The sequence below is a fragment of the Dipteris shenzhenensis genome, chromosome 3 (genome assembly GCF_047967505.1).
Source record: "Dipteris shenzhenensis isolate YYH24624 ecotype China chromosome 3, Dip_SZ_1.0, whole genome shotgun sequence".
In the NCBI taxonomy this organism is placed as follows: domain Eukaryota; kingdom Viridiplantae; phylum Streptophyta; class Polypodiopsida; order Gleicheniales; family Dipteridaceae; genus Dipteris; species Dipteris shenzhenensis.
Window position 1 is genome coordinate 40,043,834 of NC_141598.1, and position 23,633 is coordinate 40,067,466.

A 23,633-nucleotide genomic window follows, 5' to 3' on the forward strand; every position below is an offset into this window, starting at 1 on the left:
GCTCTACCGATGCTGTGCAAAGGAATAAAAACTCTACTTGAGCTTTTCGGATTTCCATCATGGAAACCAACGGTCCCTGAGGTATATCTTTTTCACCTCGCAAGACATAAAGCACATCATTCATCTTGAATTGATATACGTGCTTTTTCCAATCAATGGCTGGATTCTTCTTAGAATGCCACGCCATACCCAGGGCTATATCTGCATGAGCAAGCTTGGTCATTTCAAAATCAAGCTTCTCAGCATAGTCCTGAATCCGAAGCTCCAACTGGGTAACCCTTTGGTCCCATACTTCAGTTGAACTTCCATGTGCCATCCTGACTGTATACGCATAGTCAGATGGACTTGTCTTTAATTTCAGCCTCTTCACGAGCTTGGAGTCAATCACATTGTGAGTTGATGCCGAGTCAAACAACACAATGACATCAAAATTGGCCACTTGCCCTTTCATTTTAATTAACTCCGTATCATTAAAGGCCGTATACCCCGTTGCTGCGGGCTTAGATAGGATGTTATCAGGTGCACTCGTCACTAACTTAGCAACAGACACACATAACAAACAAGGTACTAACCTCTGAGAAGATCCCGCTAGCTGAATCTGCATCTCTTCCGCTCTGGGACTTCCCTCCATCTCCACGTCGCACTCTGAGATCACCATCTCAGCCATCCGATGATCTTTGTTACATGGACATTCCTTCCAGTGATGAGGTTGAAGGCAACCAAAGCATAAGCCTTCTCTCCTCGCTTTTTCCCTTTGTTCTGGGTTCAAGGGAGACTTAGACCAAGCCCGCCGGGCTGCCATTGGGGTTACTTTCCTTTTCACTCCAATGGTGGTACTTGGTTTAGGAGTTTTAGCCGGTCTCGCCTGCTTGGCTTGACCACTCGGCTGCGAACCACTCCCTCTACTAGCCCACTTCTTCTTAAACCCAGATTTCTTCGGATACCCATACTGGGTTCCGACCTGTGCAAACCCACTTGGTTTGCTGCCCTTGGCATCCTCATAGTTCAGGGCTATAGCTATTGCATCATCTAACGTGTTCGCGTACTTAGCCCGAACTGCCATTTTTATTCGATCATTCAATCCAAATATGAAATCTTTCACTTGGATTGATTGAGGCAAGGGTTCGTCAACCTTCATTACACTCTCTCGAAACTTATTAGTGTATTCTGCCACTGATAAATTTCTCTAACGAAGGTTCCTATATTGATCCCAAGCTCGGGATGCTTCGTCAGGAGGTAAGAAGTGTTTCCTGAACTCTCTTTTAAACCCCTCCCAGGTAGTGGATGCTATCCAGTTTGAGGATGATGAGACGGAGTCTCTTGATGCTTCCCCTTCTACTGCTCATAGTTCAGATGGCTTGCCACATGTTGAGGATGGCTCTCCCTCAAATGTTTCAGATTTGCAGCCAATTAATGAGAATGGACCGCCTCATGTTTGGAGGCATTATCAACATCGTGGGGCCACTAAAGATGTTGATGCAGCCCCAAGTGGTACAGAAGAGAAATCTATTCCACATTGGGCAAGGTTGACCATTCAAGATGCTAAGGATCAGCCTACTTTGGGGAAAACCAGGGCCAGCACTCAGAAAAATCAGAAAAAGGTCAATTTTGCTTTGATGACCTCAGTGATGGAAGCTGAAAATGAGCCTCAGAGCTTCAAAAATGTTCAGCATAATCCGGCATGGCAGAAAGCTATGGAAGCTGAGATTAAATCCATTGAAAAGAATGCCACATGGGACTTGGTTGATGCGCCCATTGGAAAAAATGTAGTTGGCACGAAATGAATTTATAAGGTGAAATACCATTCAGATGGCACAGTTGAGAACTACAAAGCCCGTTTGGTTGCCAAGGGCTATAAACAAGAGGGGTGGATAGATTATGACGAGACTTTTGCTCCAGTGGCCAAGATGACCGCCATTCGTTCTGTCATCTCTCTCGCTGCGTTTTATGGTTGGTCAGTGTACCAGATGGATGTCAAGACCACTTTCCTCAATGGAGATCTTAAAGAGGAGGTCTATGTACATCAGCCCCAAGGTTTTGAGGTGAAGGGACAAGAGCACAAGGTATGCAAGCTCAAGAAGGCTCTATATGGGCTGAAGCAAGCACCTCGTGCGTGGTATTAGAAGATACATCAGTTTTTGTTGTCCCTGGGCTTCGTACACACTCATACAGAGCCAAATCTGTATGTTTTGCAGCAAAGGTCTGAATTGGTCATGTTGGTACTATATGTGGATGGCATCATACTCACTGGCAGTGATTTGCAGCAAATTACAGTAGTGCAGTCCGCTTGATGTCACAACTTTGACACGACAGATTTGGGCCTATTTCATTATTGTCTTGGCATTGAGTTTTGGCAAACCCATGATGGGATTTCTATGTCACAAACAAAGTATTCGAAGGGGTTGTTGCAGAAATTTATGATGAAGAACTGTAAGCCTGTGGCTACTCGATTGGAAAAGGGACTCAAGCTGAGTAAGCATAATGCTGCTGAAAAGTTTGATGGCACTTTGTACAGGCAATTGGTTGGCAGTTTGATATATCTATGCTCCACAAGGCCTGATATTGCCTACGCCACAGGGCTTTTGAGCCACTTCATGCATTGTCCCACGATCACACATTGGAATGCAGCAAAGAGGGTTCTCAGATATATCCATGGCACTCTCTCTCTTGGCTTGCATTATGCTTCAGATTGTGATCTAAAGCTGAGTGGTTTCACCGACTCAAATTAGTCAGGGGACATTGATGACAGACGGTCCACCACTAGCTATTGCTTCTCATTGGGTTCAGCCTGTATCTCATGGCTCAGTAAGAAGCAAGAGCGAGTCTCTCTTTCCTCCAGTGAAGCAGAGTACAAAGCTGCAAATTCAGCCACTACGGAGTTAATGTGGTTAAGGAAGCTTTTGCATGACTTGCATCATGCACAGGATGGCGAAGCAAACTCTATCTTTTGTGACAGCCAGAGTTGCATTGCCATAGCCAACAATCTTGTCTTTCATGCTCGCATGAAACACATTAAAAATCATTATCATTATGTACAAGATTGTATTTCTGATGGCTTCACTGATCTCATCTATTGTCCATCTGAGGACAATGTGACAAATATCTTCACCAAAGCCCTGTCAATAGATCTTTTCTTACGACATTGACATGGCTTGGGGATCAGAGACATTCTCACAATGTCAAGGGGGGTTGTGAAGTGATTCACAATGACATTGTTTTCATATACTCCCATAGGTTGCATATCCATCTGGATGAATTTGTGCAACCATGGTACTTTAGGTACTGCAAGGTACACCTGAGACGTTTCCAGGGTACTTTCAGCCATATCTTTGAGGGGGGATTTGTAAGACATTACAAAGATATGGTGTTGTAGGCATAAAGTCAACCCTATGGTTGACCAGTAGTACTTAGGTACTATATATACCAAGTACTTGTATTGTTTCATTTTGAACATTTCTATTGGAGCTTTCTTGTGTGTGCACTCTTGCTCACTTGTGTTCACAACCTGTCTCCACTTTGTTCCTACATCTTCCTCATTCTTGAAGAAAACAATAATGTCATCGAAGAATGTGCCCACAAAAGACCTATGACTCTAAAAATTCTGTCCATCATTCAGTTGAAGGTGGCGGGAGCATTAGTTAACCCAAATGGCATGACAAGGTACTCATAAAGCACAAAAGTGGTCATAAAAGCCGTCTTATGCACATCTTTTGGTCGAATGCGGATCTGATGATACCTGCTCTTCAAATCAATGCGGCTGAAAATACAAGACCCCTCAAGTGTATCTAGAATATCATCAGTCCGGGAATGGGAAACCTGTTCTTCACTGTGATTTTGTTAAGTGCTCGGTAGTCGATGCACATCCGCCAAGATCCATCCTTCTTCTGCACCAACAAAATGGAAGAACAGTACGGGGGAAAACTGGGCCGAATGAGCCCTTTTTGGAGCAATTCATTTACCTGGCTCAAAATTTCTTCTCATTGGGCTGCGGTTACCCTGTACGGGGGTATATTTGGAGGGCTACTACCTGGCATAATGTTGATAGCATGGTCCTCAGGCCTCTTGGGCAGGAGTTCCCTTGGTAAAGAGTCTGCTCTTTTATGTTTCTCTTGAGACCTTTCGATTGCTGTCTGGACTTGGCTGTAAGCTGTCTGGAGGTCTCTCACAAACTGATCAGCTGTCCTTGGTCCTCAGGATAGGTGGCAAAATCACCTTCCCATCTTGTGAATCCCACTGGATAGGTGATTGAGCCATTTTCTTACAACTCATCTGAGATCTGCAAAGTTGCAAGGGAGCTGGTTTGCTTGAGATTGTTGTTGAAGATGTGTCATCCAACGCTCTAGGCACAATTGGTTTAATAGCTCCTATCCCCACATTCACCCTGACTGCAATGTCTTGATTCTGGATTGTCAGTCTATCAGTTCCCCAGTCATGGAGAACTGATGCTTCCCGTAACCAAGAACGTCCCAATAAGATTTGATAGGATTTTTTTGGGAGATCCAAGATTGTGAATTGAAGGGAAAAGCGGACTCCTGCGATCTTTGTGGACACGCCATTTACTATCCCCAAGGGTTTAGCCCGTGAATCATTGACAAGGCGTATGTTAAAATTAGCCTTTTGCATTGGTGGGAGACCCCATTCTTCGTAGAGCTCCTTGGATAGGACATTTACACCTGCTCCACCATCCACTATAGCTTGGACTTCATTGTATGCCTTGTGGATCAAAGGCACAGTAATGTTGTGTATGTCATCTCTCTCACTCATCCGCACAGGGATATCTTCAATGTCGTTCATAGGTGGAGGGGGGTTTGCAAGTTCAACCCATCCTTTGAAACTCTCACACACACACTGTGTATGCAACTAATGCACGCTGCCTTCACTTTTCAAAGAGAAAATTTACCTCAACAAGAGGTGTCTTGCATTCACAATCTATGCCAGTACTGGCTGTCAGCTCAAGGCATAAACTTAAAGCTGTGTGCCTCTTTTCTGGCTACTGCAAATGGCTTCAAAAAGCATCTGTTTTTCCCTCTTTTCACTGCTCAAAGGCATGCATACTCTTTTTCTGCAAATCTCTAATTTCTCTGCTTTTCTGCTGCTTTTCTGACAGTAAAAGTCTGACAGGTAGGTGAAATCTGCTAGCAGAAACAGTCTCTACAACTGTTTTTTTTTTTTAAAGAATAGTAACCAGATGAAATAACTGACTGGTTACTCTAACCAGACTAACTGGCTCTAGTCTGGTTAGTCTGCAACTAGACTAACTGGACTGGTCACAGTCTAGTTACACCAACAAAACTGGTCTGGTTAGGCCAGATTAACTGGACCAAGGTTGAACTAACTGGATACTGGTTCAACTAACCAGAGTTAACTAGCTGTAGTTAACTTAACCACACGTCAACCAACCAAGATTTACTGTACCAGGGTTAACTTAACCACTGGCCTGCCACGCTGACTGCCACGTGTTTGCTCTCTGCACATGCTTGTGCCATGGCAGCATCCACTCAGGCCTGCAATTGTCTACCACATCAGCATGACACGTCACTACCACGTGTCAGGTGGCCAGGTCAGGGCCATGTTAGCCACCTGCATGCACTGCCACGTCACCACCGCATGTGTGGACGCCATGTCAACTGGACCTGCTGGCTGCCACGTCAACTGTCTGTCAGGCCTGCCACGTCAGCTCTGCAAACTTGCCCAAACCTTGGCAAAGATTTCCGTTGAGAGCATCGTTGCACACACGCATCACGGGGGAATAAAACCCGATGAAGGCTTTTCCCATCATGAATCTTTCGTCGAGCGTCTCCGTTGATATCTCCGTCCAACGATGGACCTTGTGAGTCTTCTGTCAGGATCTCTGTCGGATGACGAACACGGGCTTGCGTTGCCTCACCATGAGCGTTTAAGTGTAGGCTTTGCTCAACGAGATGATTTCATCGCTAGCTCGTCACCTAGCGCAGGATTTATGCATGAAAATCGCCCAAACACTAGAGCTCCCCGTCGCCTGTCATCGCCTCATTTCGTCACAGCCTCTATCTTCTTCCTTCAGCTGGCATATCACCCAAGGACTAGCATAAGGAGAACAGACTATGAAGCTTCTTGTACGCCAATCTTATGCGCAGGCTCAAATATCGTGCGCCATCATCACGCATCGGAATACTAATTCCTTGGATCGTCACTGTCTAAAAAGACACTATAGCTGTGCTTTGATATCAATGTAATCGCTAGCTCTCTCATGGATCCTCACGCTCATAATTTATTGTAGAACTACTCGCAAAGGACAGCCAAAACACTTCTCTTTAGCACTCCCTCTCTCAACAGAGACACTAGGGCCCAAGACAATCGTCGGGCTGGACTCCCCCGAAGGTTTTTATTTCTTAAAGAGAGAATCTATTACAAGAGTTCAGCGTAGAGCTGTCTGATACAAAATCCAACATGAATCCATATTACAAGAGCTTCAAGCTCATTTCAAATTGGCAACATGCCACTTGTCTAAAATCTAGACTAAGTCCTATTACATGCCACTAAGGGCCACTCTGGAGTCTTCAAAGCACTTGGTCACGCGAATCGCCTCCTAGATGCTTGTTAGGCTCCCGTAGCGCTTAGGAAAAATAACTCTTCCTAGTACCTGCAACAATTAATTAAAGCGTACCACCATGGAACCCATTAATTGTTAGCGCTTTGCATGCAAATAACACACTGTGGACTAATTCTAGTCACGGTGGGCGTCCCCACTGAACACATGTGCACACATAACAAATATAAAAAATATATATTTATTCTCTGGTTGACCGAAGTCAACGCTCTTGATCATAATTAAGGAGCTTTGACCAAGGGTCGAGGCACCTTAATTATAGCCAAGTCTCTCCAACCGAAGTTGGCACAACTCTCCAACCGAAGTTGGCACATCTTGGTTAACCGTGGTTAACCCTCTTGGTGCATGCCAAGTCTCGTTGACCGAAGTCAACACTCTCTGACCGTAGTCAGCTCTGTAGTTCTCTGGTTAACCGTAGTTAATCCTCTTGGTAATAAACTAAGTCTCCTTGACCGAGGTCAATTTTACTTGACCAGAGTCAAGTATCTTTGACTGTAGTCAATTCTTTGACCATTAAAAGAACTCTTTGATCATAATTAACACATATAAAACTCTTTAATTATGATCAAATAAATGGTCAACTGTACTTTGACTTAGGATATTTACATTGTGGTAAAATCCCCTCGGCTTCTATTCAGTTGACCTCAACTGAAAAGCTTTCTTGTAAACATCCAAAAGCTGTGGATGATCGGATAACATGTCTTCGTCCATCCACTTGGCATCTAATGCCGTATAATTCTTGAATTTTACAAGATACCTGTAAAACTCCTTGCCCTGAGGGCCTTTGCGTACAGTATGGTACACAATTTGCTCTGGCTGAAGGACTTCCTCCAGCTCATCCACTTCTGGTGGATCCTCTGATACTGGTTCTGTAGGCTCTGGCCCCTGGAATTTCTTTAGAAAACTCACATGGAATGCATTGTGAATCCTCCAATGCTCTGGCAATGCTAACCTGTATGCAACCTTATTTATTCTTTCTGTAACCCTAAAAGGGCCATAGTATCTGGGAGCCTTTAAACTTGCGGAGCCTAGCTTTTTCAAACTTCAAAAGTACCCAATCCCCTTCCTTGAGATCTAACTGTCTCCTATGCTTATCTGCAGCTCTTTTATGTTTCTCTTGAGACCTTTCGATTGCTGTCCGGACTTGGCTGTAAGCTGTCTGGAGGTCTCTCACAAACTAATCAGCTGCAAATATTTCATCCTTGGTCCTCAGGATAGGTGGCAAAATCACCTTCCCATCTTGTGAATCCCACTGGATAGGTGATTGAGCCATTTTCTTACAACTCGTCTGAGATCTGCAAATTTCTCTCACACACACTGTGTATGCAACTGATGCACGCTGCCTTCGCTTTTCAAAGAGAAGATTTACCTCAACAAGAGGTGTCTTGCATTCACAATCTATGCCAGTAACAGAATCACTGCAACCGGCCTTCAGGATCTCCAAAGGCAACAACCAGCAAATACCCAATTTACAGCCACTTACCTTTCCACAACAAACAAAATCAACTTAGAACAGAACACTCGAGAGCTAAATCGCCCCCATCTTGCACCAGAGACCAAATTGGCCCTAAACTTAGCGCCCCTTTCCGTATTTCTTTTATTTTTTATTCAAAAGGCATGCAAATACAAGAATCGCACCGCAGTGCTTCAGTCCACAGATAGCCAACTGAATAATCTAATCACGGGCACTTCGTCCTGCTCTACTGTTGACGAGTATTTAGGCACCTAGGCTAAGTCAAAATCATGTGGTAGTTGGAAGGTCACAAGTCATATACATGAGTGGCAGTTACAAAGAACCATAGTGGGAAAAGGATGTAGCTTTTGCTTCTATTCCAATGTTGGATGCTGTTCTTTGATGAGAAACTATATTTGGATAACTCTTTGTCTTCCGACTGTGATCCGACCATGATCCGACTGTGTATGCTTGTGCTTGCTTCATGTTAATGGTTGGAAAGGTGAAGTTCTAAAATGTTCAGGGCTGAATGTACCCTGAACACATTTGGCGATCCTGCGATGAGTTCAAGCATTCAGCACTCCGAGAGAGAGAGACCAGCCTATTTTGGAAAACGGTACAGCCACTATGGGATGTGATTTGGATGAGGCACGCCAAAACGCTTGTCAATTTCCAGAAAGCTTCTTCAAGAGAGGCAAAGGTTCAATGAAGACTCAAGGGTAGTTCTCTCTTGTTCCATGCATCTCGTTTCCGGCAAGGCACTGATCTGATTATGCCAAAGAGTGTGACGGCAAGCTCAAGATCATGCCAAAGGGTGTGACGGCAAGCAAGAGACGGAATTTAGACTCTGTAATCCATATCCAGCATCAGGTTTTAAAGAAGTGTTAGTAATTGCAATCGCCAGGGATCCGAGTGTAATGAGCCGGTTGAATCTCCCACTTCGGAAGGACAACCTGAACACAGTGGGTTCGGAATCTTTGAGGAAGTTGCTTTAAAAACAGATCTGGCTACTCCTCATTGCAACGGAATAGATTCGGACATTCTCGTAGCAATGAATGCAAAATCTGGAGCTCATTCTTGCTTTGACAGGAAGAGAAGAGAAGAGAAGCAGTCGAGGGGAAGGGATCTCTGAGAGACGGTGCAGATATGCGGCAGATTGAGGCCTCCGGTTGACTCCACAAGAAATTTTGCTGCCTTTGCATGTCGAATACATGCTTCCCTCCTTCGTAACTACTACCAAAGACCGTGCGGAAATGATACCAGCTGTTAACACTATAAAGTCTCCGGTGGCGTCCATTGCTATCCGTTATGTAGTGCAGAACTTCCTTTCCCACCTGTCAAACAGAGCGTTTGTTGAGCCTAGCATTGTGGGTGCAACAACTTTGGGCAGCTTCAAGAGATTGCGCTCTTGCTCATACTGACGATGGTGTTGTTTTTTGAATCTGCAAACGATGGCGCTAAGTAATGGAAGTCCAATATGTACTTTGGATCTCAAGATTGGGTAAGGCATGAACCGATTGATTGTGAGCACAAAAGTGCAAGGAGTTGACGCTCACAAGTGAACAAAGCGTCAAAAAGATGCATGAAGGTTGCAACGCCCAGCGTTGATGCATACGGCTCGCTGAGCAAAGAACAAAAGTAACCCGGGGCAGAAGATGCAGCAGAGCAGGAAATTTGCTGGAGCGATGTATCTAAGCAAGCATATCGATGCAAGCAGAGCAGGGAATTTGCTAAATTGATGCTTCTAGGGGGGTTGGGGGTTTAAGAACGGCTGTTGCACCGGACGGGCTTTCTCTTCTGAAGGAACGTTACAGTGCTTTAAGAAGAAAAGGGGGAGCTATTGGTATACTCGAAGCCTGCGTGGTTGGGATTCCACACAGAAACATCAACGCCCAAAGTCAAGTTCACAGAAGCAGTGATCTTGGAAAGGTGAAGGCGAGGATGAGAATGACGATGCCCAGAAGTACTACGAGTCTCACTACTATGCCACAAGAGATGAACGCAAACTTGTGGCTTTTGTAGAAGGGAACATCCTCTTTTACTTCAGCTCCGAATACTGAGAACATAGGAGGCTTAATGCACTTCTTGTGGCCATCTGTGGAGCTTTGGTCACTTTTCATGTGTAAGATGTTCAAAGGGTCTTACTGTTGATTCAGACGGAAGGTATGGGAATGAAAACCTTGCTCAGGCGGACGAGTACATACTTGAAGCAGAATTGCAAGCTGCTATCAGTTCTGAGAACTACACAAAAGCTGCCAGACTGAGAGATGAACTCCAAACTTTACAAGAGGATAATAGGGCTAGAGTGATTGCCTAACGCAAAAAATTATAAAGCATTTGAACTAGGGGATTTGAATCTCATGCATAGAATATGGGAGCAGGTCTAATTTGGCCTGTAGTTGTCGGAAGATAATCCAACCACAGTCCAACCATGTAGTCCGACCTACTTCAGCCCAACCTGCTTTAGTCCAACCTACTTCAGTCCGATCTGCTACAGTCCAATTCACTCGGTCCCAACCAGGTCCGAAATGTGTGTAGCTGTAATAGATATTTGCGGATAACCTGGTTGACCTCGTGTGATAGGAGTGGAGAAAACGGAGCACCCATGATGTACTGGAAGAGAGGTACTCTATCCATGTGGAGCCCCAATCGCTCAAACCACCTCTCTACGCGTGCATACTAGCACCTCTGGTCCCCTCCTGCTGCCAGTGCCATAGAAGAGGACAGAGCTATCCATGGTAGCCTGCTACGCCCAAAGGTGTAATCCCCATAATCCCTGACTCGTCGGTATAGATACGTGATGGGGGTTTCCGTTTTTCGAGCAAAAACCCCCGAGCGACGAGCAGACAAAGGTGGGAGGGATCAAAATATATAGGCTCAATACCATTTTTCTCTGATTTTTGACTCGTTCTTCATAATCTGACATGACAACATGATTCTACATGGTATAAGCTTTCAGCATATGATTTCAAATTTCAAAATGGCAAAGATTTGCTTGGCGGATTGAATTCCAACTTGTATGCAGTTGTTGGAAGACAGTCTGACACATTTTCAACTGCAAAATTCTCAAATCTGACTCATCTAAAGCATCAATTGGAGGTACATTTGACTCTTTTCTGGTTTATATCAACAAGTTTCATATTCATGGCAAAGTCCAAGAAGAAAAGTTCGAGTAAGCAATGTACTTTATGTGGAATTGCTAATCATGGTCCAAAAGATTGTTATCCATATTTTTGTACTCATTGCAAAAAACTCAGTCATCGGAGTAAATATTGTCCATCACTTTTGGATGACAAGTTCTATGATATCTTTCCGGCAATATGTGAAGAAAAATCTGATCGAAAGGTCAAGAAGATATTGGGTAAACTTGGCAAATATTATAATCTGCTTGATTGGAGGTCTAATCAATATATCAATGACATCCTAGAGCTTCAACACAGAGTTCAGATTTTGCAGTCTGAATATGGGCATGAAGAGGACAATGATTCCAATCCCGACTCATATTTCAAAGATGATGGTAAGATTTGCAATGATAATTCGGTGATTTCTGTTCATAATCAAATAGATGCAAATGTTTCAGATCAAAACCAATCGGACATTCAGTTCAAGCAGTCAAGTCAGACAGGAGTCCAACTACAGTTAGACTGGAGTGAGACAGCAAGCAGCGGACATTCAGTTCAAGCAGTCAGACTGAAGTCAGACAAGAGTCCAACTACAGTTAGACTGGAGTGAGACAGCAAGCAGCCCAAACAATAGACAGTAAGTCTGACCAATTGGAAAGAAGTTCTTCAAAGTTTGAAAGCATGGTAGATGTGTATGAAGACTATCCAATGCCTATAAGCTCAAGATCTTTTCATCGACAAATAAAGCAAGAAGAACTTGGATCAACAAATGATGATTAAGAGAATTGCTTTTCGACCGAAGATGATCAAAATTCAGAAGAGACATATGACGAGTGTGCATGCTATGCCTTTGCACCATCTTTTGCCATTGATGTGATGTGGAAGCAAGAGAAGATCAATCCGGATGCAATCTTTGATGAGCCTGACTATAGGAATCCATACAACAAGCAAGGTTTGGGGTACATCTCTAATCTAATTCAAGTCAATGAAAGTATGTCAAAGCAATAAAGCTGATGTTGTTTCTGCTAATTATTCACTTCAATATGCAAAGAATGCAAATTTCATGTACGATGATGATGATGAAGAGGTTGAGCAGTATGCAGAAAGCTCAAGTGTTTTTTCTCTTTTGTATGGACCAATGGATCCAATACAATCGGAGACAAAAATGAATCATAATATGGATGCCAAGGATGATGATGATATTTCAGCTCATAATGTTTCTGATGTTGATATGCAAGTTGATAAATATGTATGTGAGGAAGATGGTATTATTGAGCAGTTCCTATTGTCCATCAAGGATGAGAATGCTATGTTGGATAACCAATTTGTTCAAATGAGTAATGCAAATGGTCTGACATCAGTCCTACACAATCAAGAAGCTATTCTAGATAATCAAGCATCTATTTCCAATGTTTGCAAATGCATGAAAGCTGAAAATGCTGATGAGGATACAAGCATTGATGAAAGGGCTACAGAAATGGTCCAGATTCAATATAATGAAGAAGAGAAGAACAAACAAAAGAAGTCAGAGGCTGAAGACCAATTGTTTGATGATGAAGAGAATGAAGTATTGAAGTTTCTTCTTGCTTTTGGGCATAATCAGATTACTGATCAATTTCCATAAAATGGTGAGGGCTTTAACGGTCCAATTGTCTCAGAAAAGTCAAATGAAATGCAACCAACAATGTTGACAGAAATTCAGATTTCAAATGGCAAAATGCAAATGAATTCAGCTCAGTTATTGGGTAAAGCAAATGATGCAGACAATGTTTCTGAGGAAACATACTTTGAGGTGGTTTTACAAACAAAAATTCCAGATTTGATAAATGACACATCCGAGATATTTTTTGATACTTGTATTAAGTTTGAGGATGATTATATTGATGCAAAGAATCATGCTATGCAATCAGATTTTAGTTTATATTCAGGTCCCCTTGTTGGCAAAGATCCAGTTGGTTGGGAGGACTTGAGTGCAAAAGCACAAACTGTAAATTCAGAAATAAATGCAAACAAAGATGATGCTAATGTTTATGCTGATGATTATGCTGATATTTATACAATGCAAAGGATGAAAAATGAGGGTAAATGGAAGAGCTTAACCCAGAGCCAGAAGAGCCCAAAATGGAGCCGAAACAGCCCAGAGGAGTCCCCTAATCACCTCTACTTCATACCAAAAATATGCAGACACTTAGCAAGTGTTCAAGGTAAAAAAATACAGCAAATGAATGCTTGGGAAAAGGAAAAATAGCAAACAGAAATTCCGACATGTTTTAGGCAGTCTGATGAAGGTCGGATGCATTTTGAAGGTTGGAAACAGTCCAAAAGATGGATTTTCAGTATCATCTCAGTAAAAAGAAGTTCTGAAAGTATCAAGGTATTTGTGGTGATCTTTTATTCAGCAAAAGATGATCAAACAGTTGGCATTATGTGGACAAAAATCTGACAGTCCAACCGCAACCCAATGATAGTCTGACTATCTATTCTCTTATTTCTGATGCATTTTTCAAAATCCGACTGGATAGCATATTCCTGAATTATATCAGCTTTATGGTCATGTTTTTGGATACTGTAATTGGAAAGATTTTGACAATCAGATTGGAGTCCGACAGTAGTCTGATGACAATCCAACTATGGCAGAATCTAGTAAAAAATCAGAATTCAGCCAAGGGATCAAAGCTCATTCAGAATTTAGTATTCCAATGGTTTGATCAAAGACAAATGCAAATAGTTCAAAGACAAATGAAGGATTTCTTTGAGGACTTGACACCGACACATGTTGCCAATGTTGGAGTTTCATCGACCTATTCCTTTTTGCTTGATCAGAGCAATCAGTCCATTCCGTGCCCGTGGAATGTGAACATGTTGATTCATGCATGGTTCTATTTATTCATTTTGTATGAACTAGCATGGATGGCATTATATTTCATGGGTTCCCAACCCTGGCATGTAGCCATGAAATGGTACAATTGTAATCAATAAAACCTACACCATGGAGGTTAGGAAGGGTTCGAGTCTTCGTCTTTTTGTTCCAAAAAGGACTATCCACCGAGAGTGCCAGGTGTTGAGGGGTATTTAGGCACCTAGGCTAAGTCGAAGTCATGTGGTAGTTGGAAGGTCACAAGTCATATACATGAGTGGCAGTTACAAAGAACCATAGTGGGCAATTATAACTCCTTTTGGGATCTTCTTTGTAACAATTCTTGATATGTAACAGTCAGACTGCTGTCTGACTATATTCAGCCTGCATATTTCCTTTTGGCAAGCTAAAGGCTGGTCATATGCTGATCTAGAGGATAATGGTCCATGTTCTTGAAGGAAAAGGATGTAGCCTTTGCTTCTATTCCAATGTTGAATGTTGTTCTTTGATGAGAAACTATATTTGCATTGCTCTTTGTGATCCGACTATGTATGCTTGTGCTTGCTTCATGTTAATGGTTGGAAAGGTGAAGTTCTAAAATGTTCAGGACTGAATGTACCTTGAACATCTGCAATCACACAAAAGGCATCCTAGTCCAGTGCAGCATTCCATGGCAGCCCTTCTTTCGAATTCGGCTAAGGGTTCTAACCTAGCAGCTCTGATAACCACTAGGGGAGTCCTGGTAGGAGAGAAATCAGTCCTATCTATCTGGGTAGCTCTGAGTACCCGTCAAGGCAGTCCTAGCAAGAAAGAAGCCAACAAAAAAACCACACATGGCTGTTCTTGGCATACAAAAAGGCCAATTGTGCAAAGCAAAAGGATCTGAAGGTTCTGAAGCAGTAGGAAAGCTCCCAAAAAGCAATCAACCGAAAGGGAAGCTCGGGAAACCTTGGGAAAAAATAGCAAGCAGGGAAAAACGAAATTCCCTGGCATGATCTCTGGCACCCTAGCAGATGAAAATCAGCAAAGACGACCTTGGAAAACCAGCTGAAGAAGAATCGCCAACTCTAGAAGCCTCCTGGTGAAATTCGCAATTCCTGGAAGCACCTGGCTGGCCTTACAGATGAAGAAAACATGGAAGCGGAGTGCGGAAGACCACCGGAGCAACCCAGATCAGGAGAAATCTGAAAGCGATTTGCCAGAAGAGCTTTCTAACAAATTGTGAATTTCTGGAACAGGCTAGGGAGCTCCTGCAAACTGGGAAATTGCCTGGAACCAGCCTGTTGGCACCCAAAACACTGAATCATCCAATGTGGAAGCGGAAAGAAGCCTAGAAAAGTGTGCAATCATCAACTGCCTGTCCTGGAAGGCACTCTGGTAAATTGCGATTTCAGCAATCAGCCCTAAACATGCTGCTAGTGGATTGCGATTTCTTGTAGCAGCACCTAGAAAAGGCGATTTTGCTGTCCTGAACCAAGGCAGGATTCCTAGGTGATGGCAAATCTCACAAACAGGCTCCCGAAAGTGTGTGGATAGCTGGGAAGCAAGAAGCCCTGCAGATAACAGGCACTGGGATTTTATCCCTCTCTAACCCTCAGATCCTTTGCCTTGGCCCATGGAATTAATTGCACTGAAGTGTCCTTTATAGATTTAATCAGTTTGAGACCAGGTTAGTCACTGTAAATTCCTAAAAATTAGAAATTCATGTCCTCGTGACAAGAGGCTTCAAATTGGGCTATGCATAGTGGCCAGAAACTAGCCATTCTACTGTGGATTTTGAAAAGCTTATGACAGGGTAGATTGGGATTTCTTAGAGGGCACTCTTCATCATTTTGAATCCTTAGAGGGCATCATATATATATATATAGTGCCAAATGATATTGCTCCCCTTTGAGCACATTGTCACATAGATGTTGATTATGCATGGATAGCTTTAGTTACCCATATGCAACATGACTATGGCAAGGATTTTATCCATAATCTCATAGAGGATGTTGGTAAAGCTAAAAGCACAGGTCAAGGATCGAAAGAAATTGGTCATTTCCGGGTAGTATCTCAAGATAAGACTGCTTGCCTATGTCAACCTAAACACCCTTCAATGCAATGAGTACAAAAAGATGGAAGAAACAACGGCTAGGTAGAGGGCTTTCATTGATAAGGTCTGCTCCTCAAAATATTTCCTTAGGGGCTTGCATTATAATAGGCAATCTGCAAATATTTGCCGCGTTAAAAATTTGGATGGTACCTGGACCACTTCCAGAGCACAACTTGCTAAGGCATGTGGAAGTCACTTTGCAAAACATTTGGGCAAGCTGATTCAAGATCACATGTTGTGATGTTGGCTCGGTAGGTGCTTCTTCAACATGTCACTCGAGCATGTGGAACATTGAAAATTCCGGGTTAGGATGGTCTAACGGTGGAGTTTGTTCTACGGTTTGGGTGGTCATTTCACCGCATTACTATATAAGGTGAATCCCTACTCAGTAAGGTTTTATTCCCCGCAAACATATTACAGACATTATTGCCAAATTCCAATGCCTAAGCAAAATGTTCTCTTATACAGGTGAATATTGTTATGGTCCAATGGGATTTCATCTCACAGACTATGCAATCTCTAGGATTTTGGGGGGAAATGCAGCATGTTATTTATTGGTTATATTAGCAAAGCTGCTAGCATTTTGGCAGGTGATGTTACAAATCAATAGACTCTTTTTTGTTCGGTACGGCACGGCTATCCTCTCAGTGCTTTGTTTTATGCCATAGCTACTCAACCTATTCTTCAATACATGGATCATTTAGTAGCTATAGGTGCTTTGCATGATCTGGAGATACATGTCAGCAGGCTGTTGATTGCGCAGTCATATGCTGATGACGCCACCTTGTTGCTCAAGAACACAGAAAGGAATCTTTCATGCCTCATGCGTGCTTTATCTTTATATGGTCTGGCTGCTGGTCTGCAAGTAAATTTTCAGAAATCCAAACTTCTTCCTCTCCATGGGAAAGCTTGGCGTCATATCTTATGGCCAAGGGACATAGTTTTCCCCACGCAGCTCGTAGGTCATCGTGGTTACCCCAAGGGACATAGTTTTCCCCATGCAGCTCGTATGTCATCTTGGTTACCCTTGGGGTGGAAAGGCACTTGTCATCAGCACACGGACTAGGTGCTTGACATGCTTAAGAAGAAATTGGAAAACTGGAATACATCAATTGATTCCTGTTACATATATCCAATTTTGATTGCCCTTGATTATGTTCGCGAAGCAGGACATCTCTTGTTTTATGTCTCATATCGTGGAGCTTTTCTGGCGGTCACGGTATCAATGCAAAGCCCTTAGGTTGCTTTCAGTGGATCACCTTTGCTCACCTAAAACGCATGGGGGACTGAATATCCTCAACATTCACATGAATATTCTATCTCACAAGGAAAAAATGATGTTGTAGTTCATGCAGGGTGATCGGCCATGGATGTATATATATATGATGTGATATTTGATTTTACACTTGTCTTCTGCTGCCTTTGGTCACTGGCAGCCTACCCAATGGAACTTTCTTCTGGGTCACATTAATGGCAAAGTAAAGGGATGCCCTTTTGTCACTCGCATGCTTTCTAATTGGAAGCACATACTCTCCGACCTTAAATGGAATGGCAACGATACTCTTGCGGGATTTTGTGTGTCGAGAGCCTTCATTGATCAAAGGTGTCCTACCCTCCGTTGGCTTTGTAGGAACCTTGTCGCTCTGTCCAAAGGGATTTGCATTGTAGATGATGTGCTTGATGCGGTTAAATCGGTGATTTCTTTTCCTGCAGCAATCCGACAGTATGCGTTGGACAGCATTATAGGCCTTTATGGTATTTATTGTCACAAATGCTCCATGGCTTTCTGCCAGTACCTCATCATGAGATTCTTTACCGCTTCAAGGATTGCATTCTCCAATCGGATGATCATGTTCGCCGTGCACTACCGTTAGCTGAAATCATGGTTGCATATTTGTATAAGGTGTTGCTACCTCCTGGGTTTCTCTTCATCGCATCTGGTCTATGACACGCGCCTCTCGGTGGCCGCGGAAAACATTGCAGCACATTTGGGCTTCAAAGCTCTCTCTTTGGCGAATTTTTTCTTATGGCGAGTTTTGTTTCGGGTTCTTCCATTTGGACAGATCTTGGCTCGTCCTCACATTGCTCCTGCCAGAGGTAAACAATGTGTGTCCTTGCGGGAGTTTATGCCTCATCTATTCTAGCATTGCCTTGAATCTCAAGATTTCTTGCTTTTATTACAGAACAACTTTTAGGCCCAACAAGCCCGCTACACACAGCATATTCCTTGGCTGTTCAAGTCTCAGCTCTGAAGAGCCAAAGCAGCCTGAAGTAAGAAAAGTATAATAAAAAGATCAACGGTTACTACAAGAAATGAAACCTGAGGAAATTAATGCCAGGAAATGTGAGCAGCCTAGAAGAGTAATGCCAGGAACACCACGCAGCATTCGCAGAGAGAAGCAAGTTGTGTCTTCGCAATAGAGCATCATGGCAACAGCCTGACCAGCCCAAGAACCACATTCATAATTTTTGTCATATTCATCTGTTTCTTGCTTCAGTCTTTGGATCTTTAATGTTTCTTTTCTCCTCCTCACAAACACATTTGTCATGATGGGCCACAAAATGGACCTCCAAGACAGACCGTTCCTAAGAACTATCCCCTCTGTGGATATCCTCATGGTCCCGTCTCAAGCCCTGCCATCATGTCTCTGGAATGGCTACTTCTATCTCCTTAATCCGGTGCCCTACTCCTCTCATATGCGCCATTCCTAAAATGCTCTGTAATAGCATTCAATTTGCAAAGCTGACAGCAACTACAAACATCTCTGCGAAGAAGTGAGGAACTCCGAAATTCCACAGACTTCACCCTTCCAATTATTACAAATTTCATGTTACGAAGGTTTTACTGGTATTAGCTTGCCTCTTTAATTAATTTCTCAGTTCTGCATTTCCAATGAGCTTTAATTAATTTCTCAGATCTGCATTTCCAATGAGCCCAAAGCGCATCTTCTCTCTCCAAGCAGCAGCCATGTAAGCATCAATTTGAATGTTGCCCACCCTCATTCTCTCGCACGGAAAACTTTTACACAAAGAGCATGCTAAATTGACCTTAACAGTCGGGGGCGCTCCATTCAAGCTCATAGCAATAAAATATGAAGCACACCTTGTCGTAGAGTGCCCTCGTCGGCTGACGGAGTTGTCCTTCGCAAAAAACGACAGCGCGCATGGCACGCTGATATTGAACAACTGGCATTTCCTAACCGCGAAGCAGGTATTACATCGAGCGAGTGATGGTGGGGAGCGGGTGATTTGGTCCATGACTGTGGTACGGACGTTAGTGATCTCTATTGGCCATTCGCCTTCAGGATATTCGGAAGCATGCAAGCTAGATGTGATGCCTGCTGAAGTTGCGGGAATACCGCTGAGCGTCTTGCATCACTTCTCCATGAGATCGGGCGCACTCTCGAGCTCTACCACAAATCGATGCTTCCAATGAGTGTACCAGCTATCCAAATGCTACTAATGGTCTAGAAAAGCTCGTGTCGTCCCACAAATCTATAGTTTCCGATGCATCGGCAGCTCACGTGCTGCAACCTCACGAGAACTGAGCGCCCAAATGCTACTAACGGTCTCGAAAAGCTCGTGCCGTACCACAATCTAAATCCACAAATCTATGCTTCCCGATGCATCGGCAAATTCACGTGCTGCGACTCTTACGAGATCTTAGCTCCATCTTCATGCAGTAGCTGCTGAATTCTATAGAGAAGCTCACGTCGCACCACATATCCATTGAGGACTCAGGAGCCCAGACTTTGCTATAATTGTCACCAGAGCCAGAGGCTGTTTTTTTATACTTCATGTGAGCCTGGCGGTGATTGGATTGCTTGTTACACGTGAAATAATTACCCGTAAAATTCGTTTTTCACTCCGACAGCCAGTGTTACATCGACGATTGGGACACTAGCAATGATTTTGTTTTCGTACACGTTTATGTGTCGAAAGCGTGAGCACCTTCGAAGTTCGTGAACTGTCTTTGCGGAGGAGAAGAGATGCTTCACAAAGTTCACATGCTTTTGCAGTCGGGCACGTGTGAAGAGACTTGCCTATAGAAGTTGGAGACACATGATCCTACAAACACGTGGCAGCAAACTATTGGATACCATGCCTCTGTGTTCATGTTCCGCCTCGCTCCGTTCCCCTTGCTTGGCATGTCACAAGCGACACATCGGCATGTGTCTATTGGACTTCCATCAAATAGGAGCCATGTGCCCAGGGCAAGAAAGCCTAGAGCACTGTCGGTTTGGAGGTGTGGACATTTATTACATGCATTCTGGAATGGAGTTAGGCTACTGAAAACAAAGGTGGATGAAATTAGATTGGTTGAATCAAAGGCAGGCCGTTGAAATCAAAGGGCCCTGCGACTTTTGCTCAGGTGGGTTTTCGTGTGGATTTCGAAAGGGGCCCAAAACCACTTCCATTGTTCCATTCCTGCTCAGAGGCGTGGATTTCAAACAAATCTCATGGTGGAGCGTGCGGAAAGTTAGAGCTATGCGTGGATTTCAAACAAATCTCATGTCGAACATGCATAAAGTTAGAGCTATCATCCCCTCCTACTCTCTGCGTAATTCAACTGTTTTCTCTATCCCATATCTATCTACTTGCTCTAGGAGCATATGGCCAGGCAACACCTCCAACAATCAGAGGTGTGCCGTTGATTACAGAGGTGGCATCTCCAAACATAGTTGCATTTGGCTACGCTCTCAGGGTTCTAAGACCACATCCCCTCTTCTTAGTCCTTTTCAAGTGATGATTTGCACAATGAAAATCAAAATGACATTTCCTAATGTCTGAGTTGGTATGCTTTCAACAAGACAAAAGCCTAGCAAGACTTGAAATAGCCAAAAATATGTTGCACGCAACCACAATTACTCAAAAGAACTCGGAAAATGCTTGTCTCTATTATCATGCCTGGAGTCTTCACTTTGGATGCAAGTATAGCTGCCCGTTTTCTCCATCACTTTTCCCACAACGTACTTGGGAACCATGCAAATTGTTGTGATTCTCAGTCCAGAAGGCTATTTCACTCAATGAGGAATGGTTTTTAGCACATGGGAGGAAATCGACTGAGAGCTAGAAAAGGTGGTTCCACCCTATTCCATGCTATCCAAATTGTAGTTCTATCCTAAACACATCCCACCATGTGCTCAAAATGAAAAAAACCAGGAAGAAACTTGAATCGGTTAGGTACAAAAGGGCACATAGCATCATCCTGTGTGTTTGGGAAATGGGAAGACATCATCTTATCCTTTCCCAATGTTTGCTTGCCGAGGCTTTCTTATAAAGCTCTTGAGCTTGATAACACTTCCTTTGTTAGATAGAAAACCCAACACCACCCTCATAGACTTACTTATATAGCACATTTCCTTGTGGAGTAATTTCCCACTCCATCATACCATATGTTGACATGTCAATCTGGATTTATTGAGGAGGAAATAGGCACACGATCTATACATGATCTGTGTGTAAGCATCGATGCCACCTAAACATCATGTGGAAAGAAAAGACATGTCCATATGCCAAGGCAAAATGCAAAAGTGCACGTGTTAACCCTCAAGTTAGCAGGTGACTCAAGTTATTTTGCCTGGGCTTGTTTGGACCAAGCTAGCTCAAATCGAGACCATTGATGTAAGAGGCAAAAGGATGGCCAACACCAATGTGCAAGCAGTGCACCTCCAAACTTCACGGAGAGGCAAGGAGTCAAGAGCAACTGCGGGCCAATCAATAGGAGCAATCTAACAGATTGATGATGATGAGTTAGGAAAGTTCTTAGTTCAACCGCCTCAATCCAGGTAGAGTGTCTAAGTATATAGGCAAGTTATAATGGGCTTTTTGACCAGAACTAGTCTTGTCTTATTATGTAGAGCTAGGAAGGTTAAGTCTGAGTTGATGCTGCTCATAGACTCCTAAGTCTAAGTTGAGGCAAGTAGGAGTGAGTGCGGGGGTCTAGTATTATGGTTCTATAGCTACAAGATGGTTGTATTGACAAGGGACTTCTTGGATTATATACAACTACATTTGCATAATTAAATTCTCTCTCTATCTTCTACTCGTATTCCACTTAAGTGAACTGTCACCTGTCTCCATACAGTTTGCTCACACAACACAAACCCTGTCTCCTAGTATTCCATCTTGACATTTGCTTCTGCACCGCAAGTGCAGTAGGAGGCCCAGCAAAGCAACCTTAGGACTGCAAGAGTGAGCATCTTCCTGTTGAGCTAAGCATAGACCTGCATCGAGTTGTGCACATGGATCTCAGTCAACCTGGGGTGAGAGAAAAAGACCATCAACATTTGGAAATCCTGCTGGGGATAGACAAGCTAAAAGGTTGAGTGGGGAATTGAGTAGATTGGGTATAGGAGTCTATCAAACCAAGTGTATAGATCATAAAATAACAGTATATACTAACTTGAGCAAAGCTATAGCAACTGGTTGGTTTAACAGATTACTTGAAAAGATTTGGTCCAAGGATTTCAAAGTTTTGCAAACATGTTTGATGACTAGTGTCAGGACTAGCAATTATTCTCGAGCAGCCCTTTGCATCATTCAAGCATTCGACAATTTTTGAAACATGCTTGATGAGGAGAAAAGGATATGCAGCCAAGAGAGAAGACCACCTGCAAGGACGGAGGCACAGAGGTTGGCAGAATTTGGTTGACCAAGACGTTGCAATGAATTTGGATGACCAAGAGGCTGCAATGAATTCCAAGCCAGTACAAGATGACATTGGAACCATGGCAGCATAGCATAGGGCCACCTATAGAGGAGAGCTGGAGGTAGAAGAAGACATGGTCACGTGCATAGAGAGATGGCTTTTGACTATCATACCAACACCAAGAGTGAACCAGTTTCAAATTTGCGTCCAAGATGGCTTGAGGCTTTCAACATGGAATCGACTTTTAGGTTCTAGCAAGAAGATTCCAAGCAATCATCTGCAAAAAGTCTAGATTTTGAGGAAGCCAACAAGTATGCCTATGGACCAAGCCATGAGCGTAGATCCCCAAGTTGAAGATACGAATATGGTACAAAGGCAAGACATGTCTCAACTAGGAACGTCAAAAAAGGTTGTGCATGAATCGCAAACGAAACGACAAAGAAGGTTTGTCTATGAATCAAGATGCAGCAAGAGAGCAGTCATGATCTCAATCAGGCTTGACCAAGAATCCAATCATGGACAGAACCGAGCTAGTAGGAACTTGCACCATAGAATGACGTCTTGGTCAGAGGACACCTAGTCCTATTGCACCATCAAGTCATCGGCACAGTCGATTTAGCAAAAGCTTGCATAACAGCACAGTGTTGGGACAAAGGACATCTGGTCTTATTGCGCCATCGTCAAGAAACATGATATTGAGTCTTGTACCACTATCAAGAAACAAGACACCTAGTCTTGTGCATGGCCACCAAGCAATAAAACCCTAAGTCCTATACCACAAGCTGGATGTGGCCACATGTGACATCAAAGACCAAGCCCGGCGGTTCCAAAGGTTCTAGTGGTCAGAAGACATCATCACAAGCAT

General features: G+C 43.3%; 1 protein-coding gene across 1 annotated transcript in view; it reads right to left on the reverse strand.

Moving 5' to 3' along the window:
• The window catches only part of LOC147903798 (sodium/calcium exchanger NCL1-like), a 110,141-nt gene extending 90,137 nt beyond the window's left edge, over nucleotides 1–20,004 (reverse strand). The window contains exon 1 of the mRNA XM_087372295.1: nucleotides 19,220–20,004. Within this exon, the coding sequence (XP_087228421.1) occupies nucleotides 19,220–19,374 (155 nt within the window). The 5' untranslated portion in view covers nucleotides 19,375–20,004. The remainder of the gene's footprint in view (nucleotides 1–19,219) is intronic.
• Nucleotides 20,005–23,633: the final 3,629 nt, after the last annotated feature.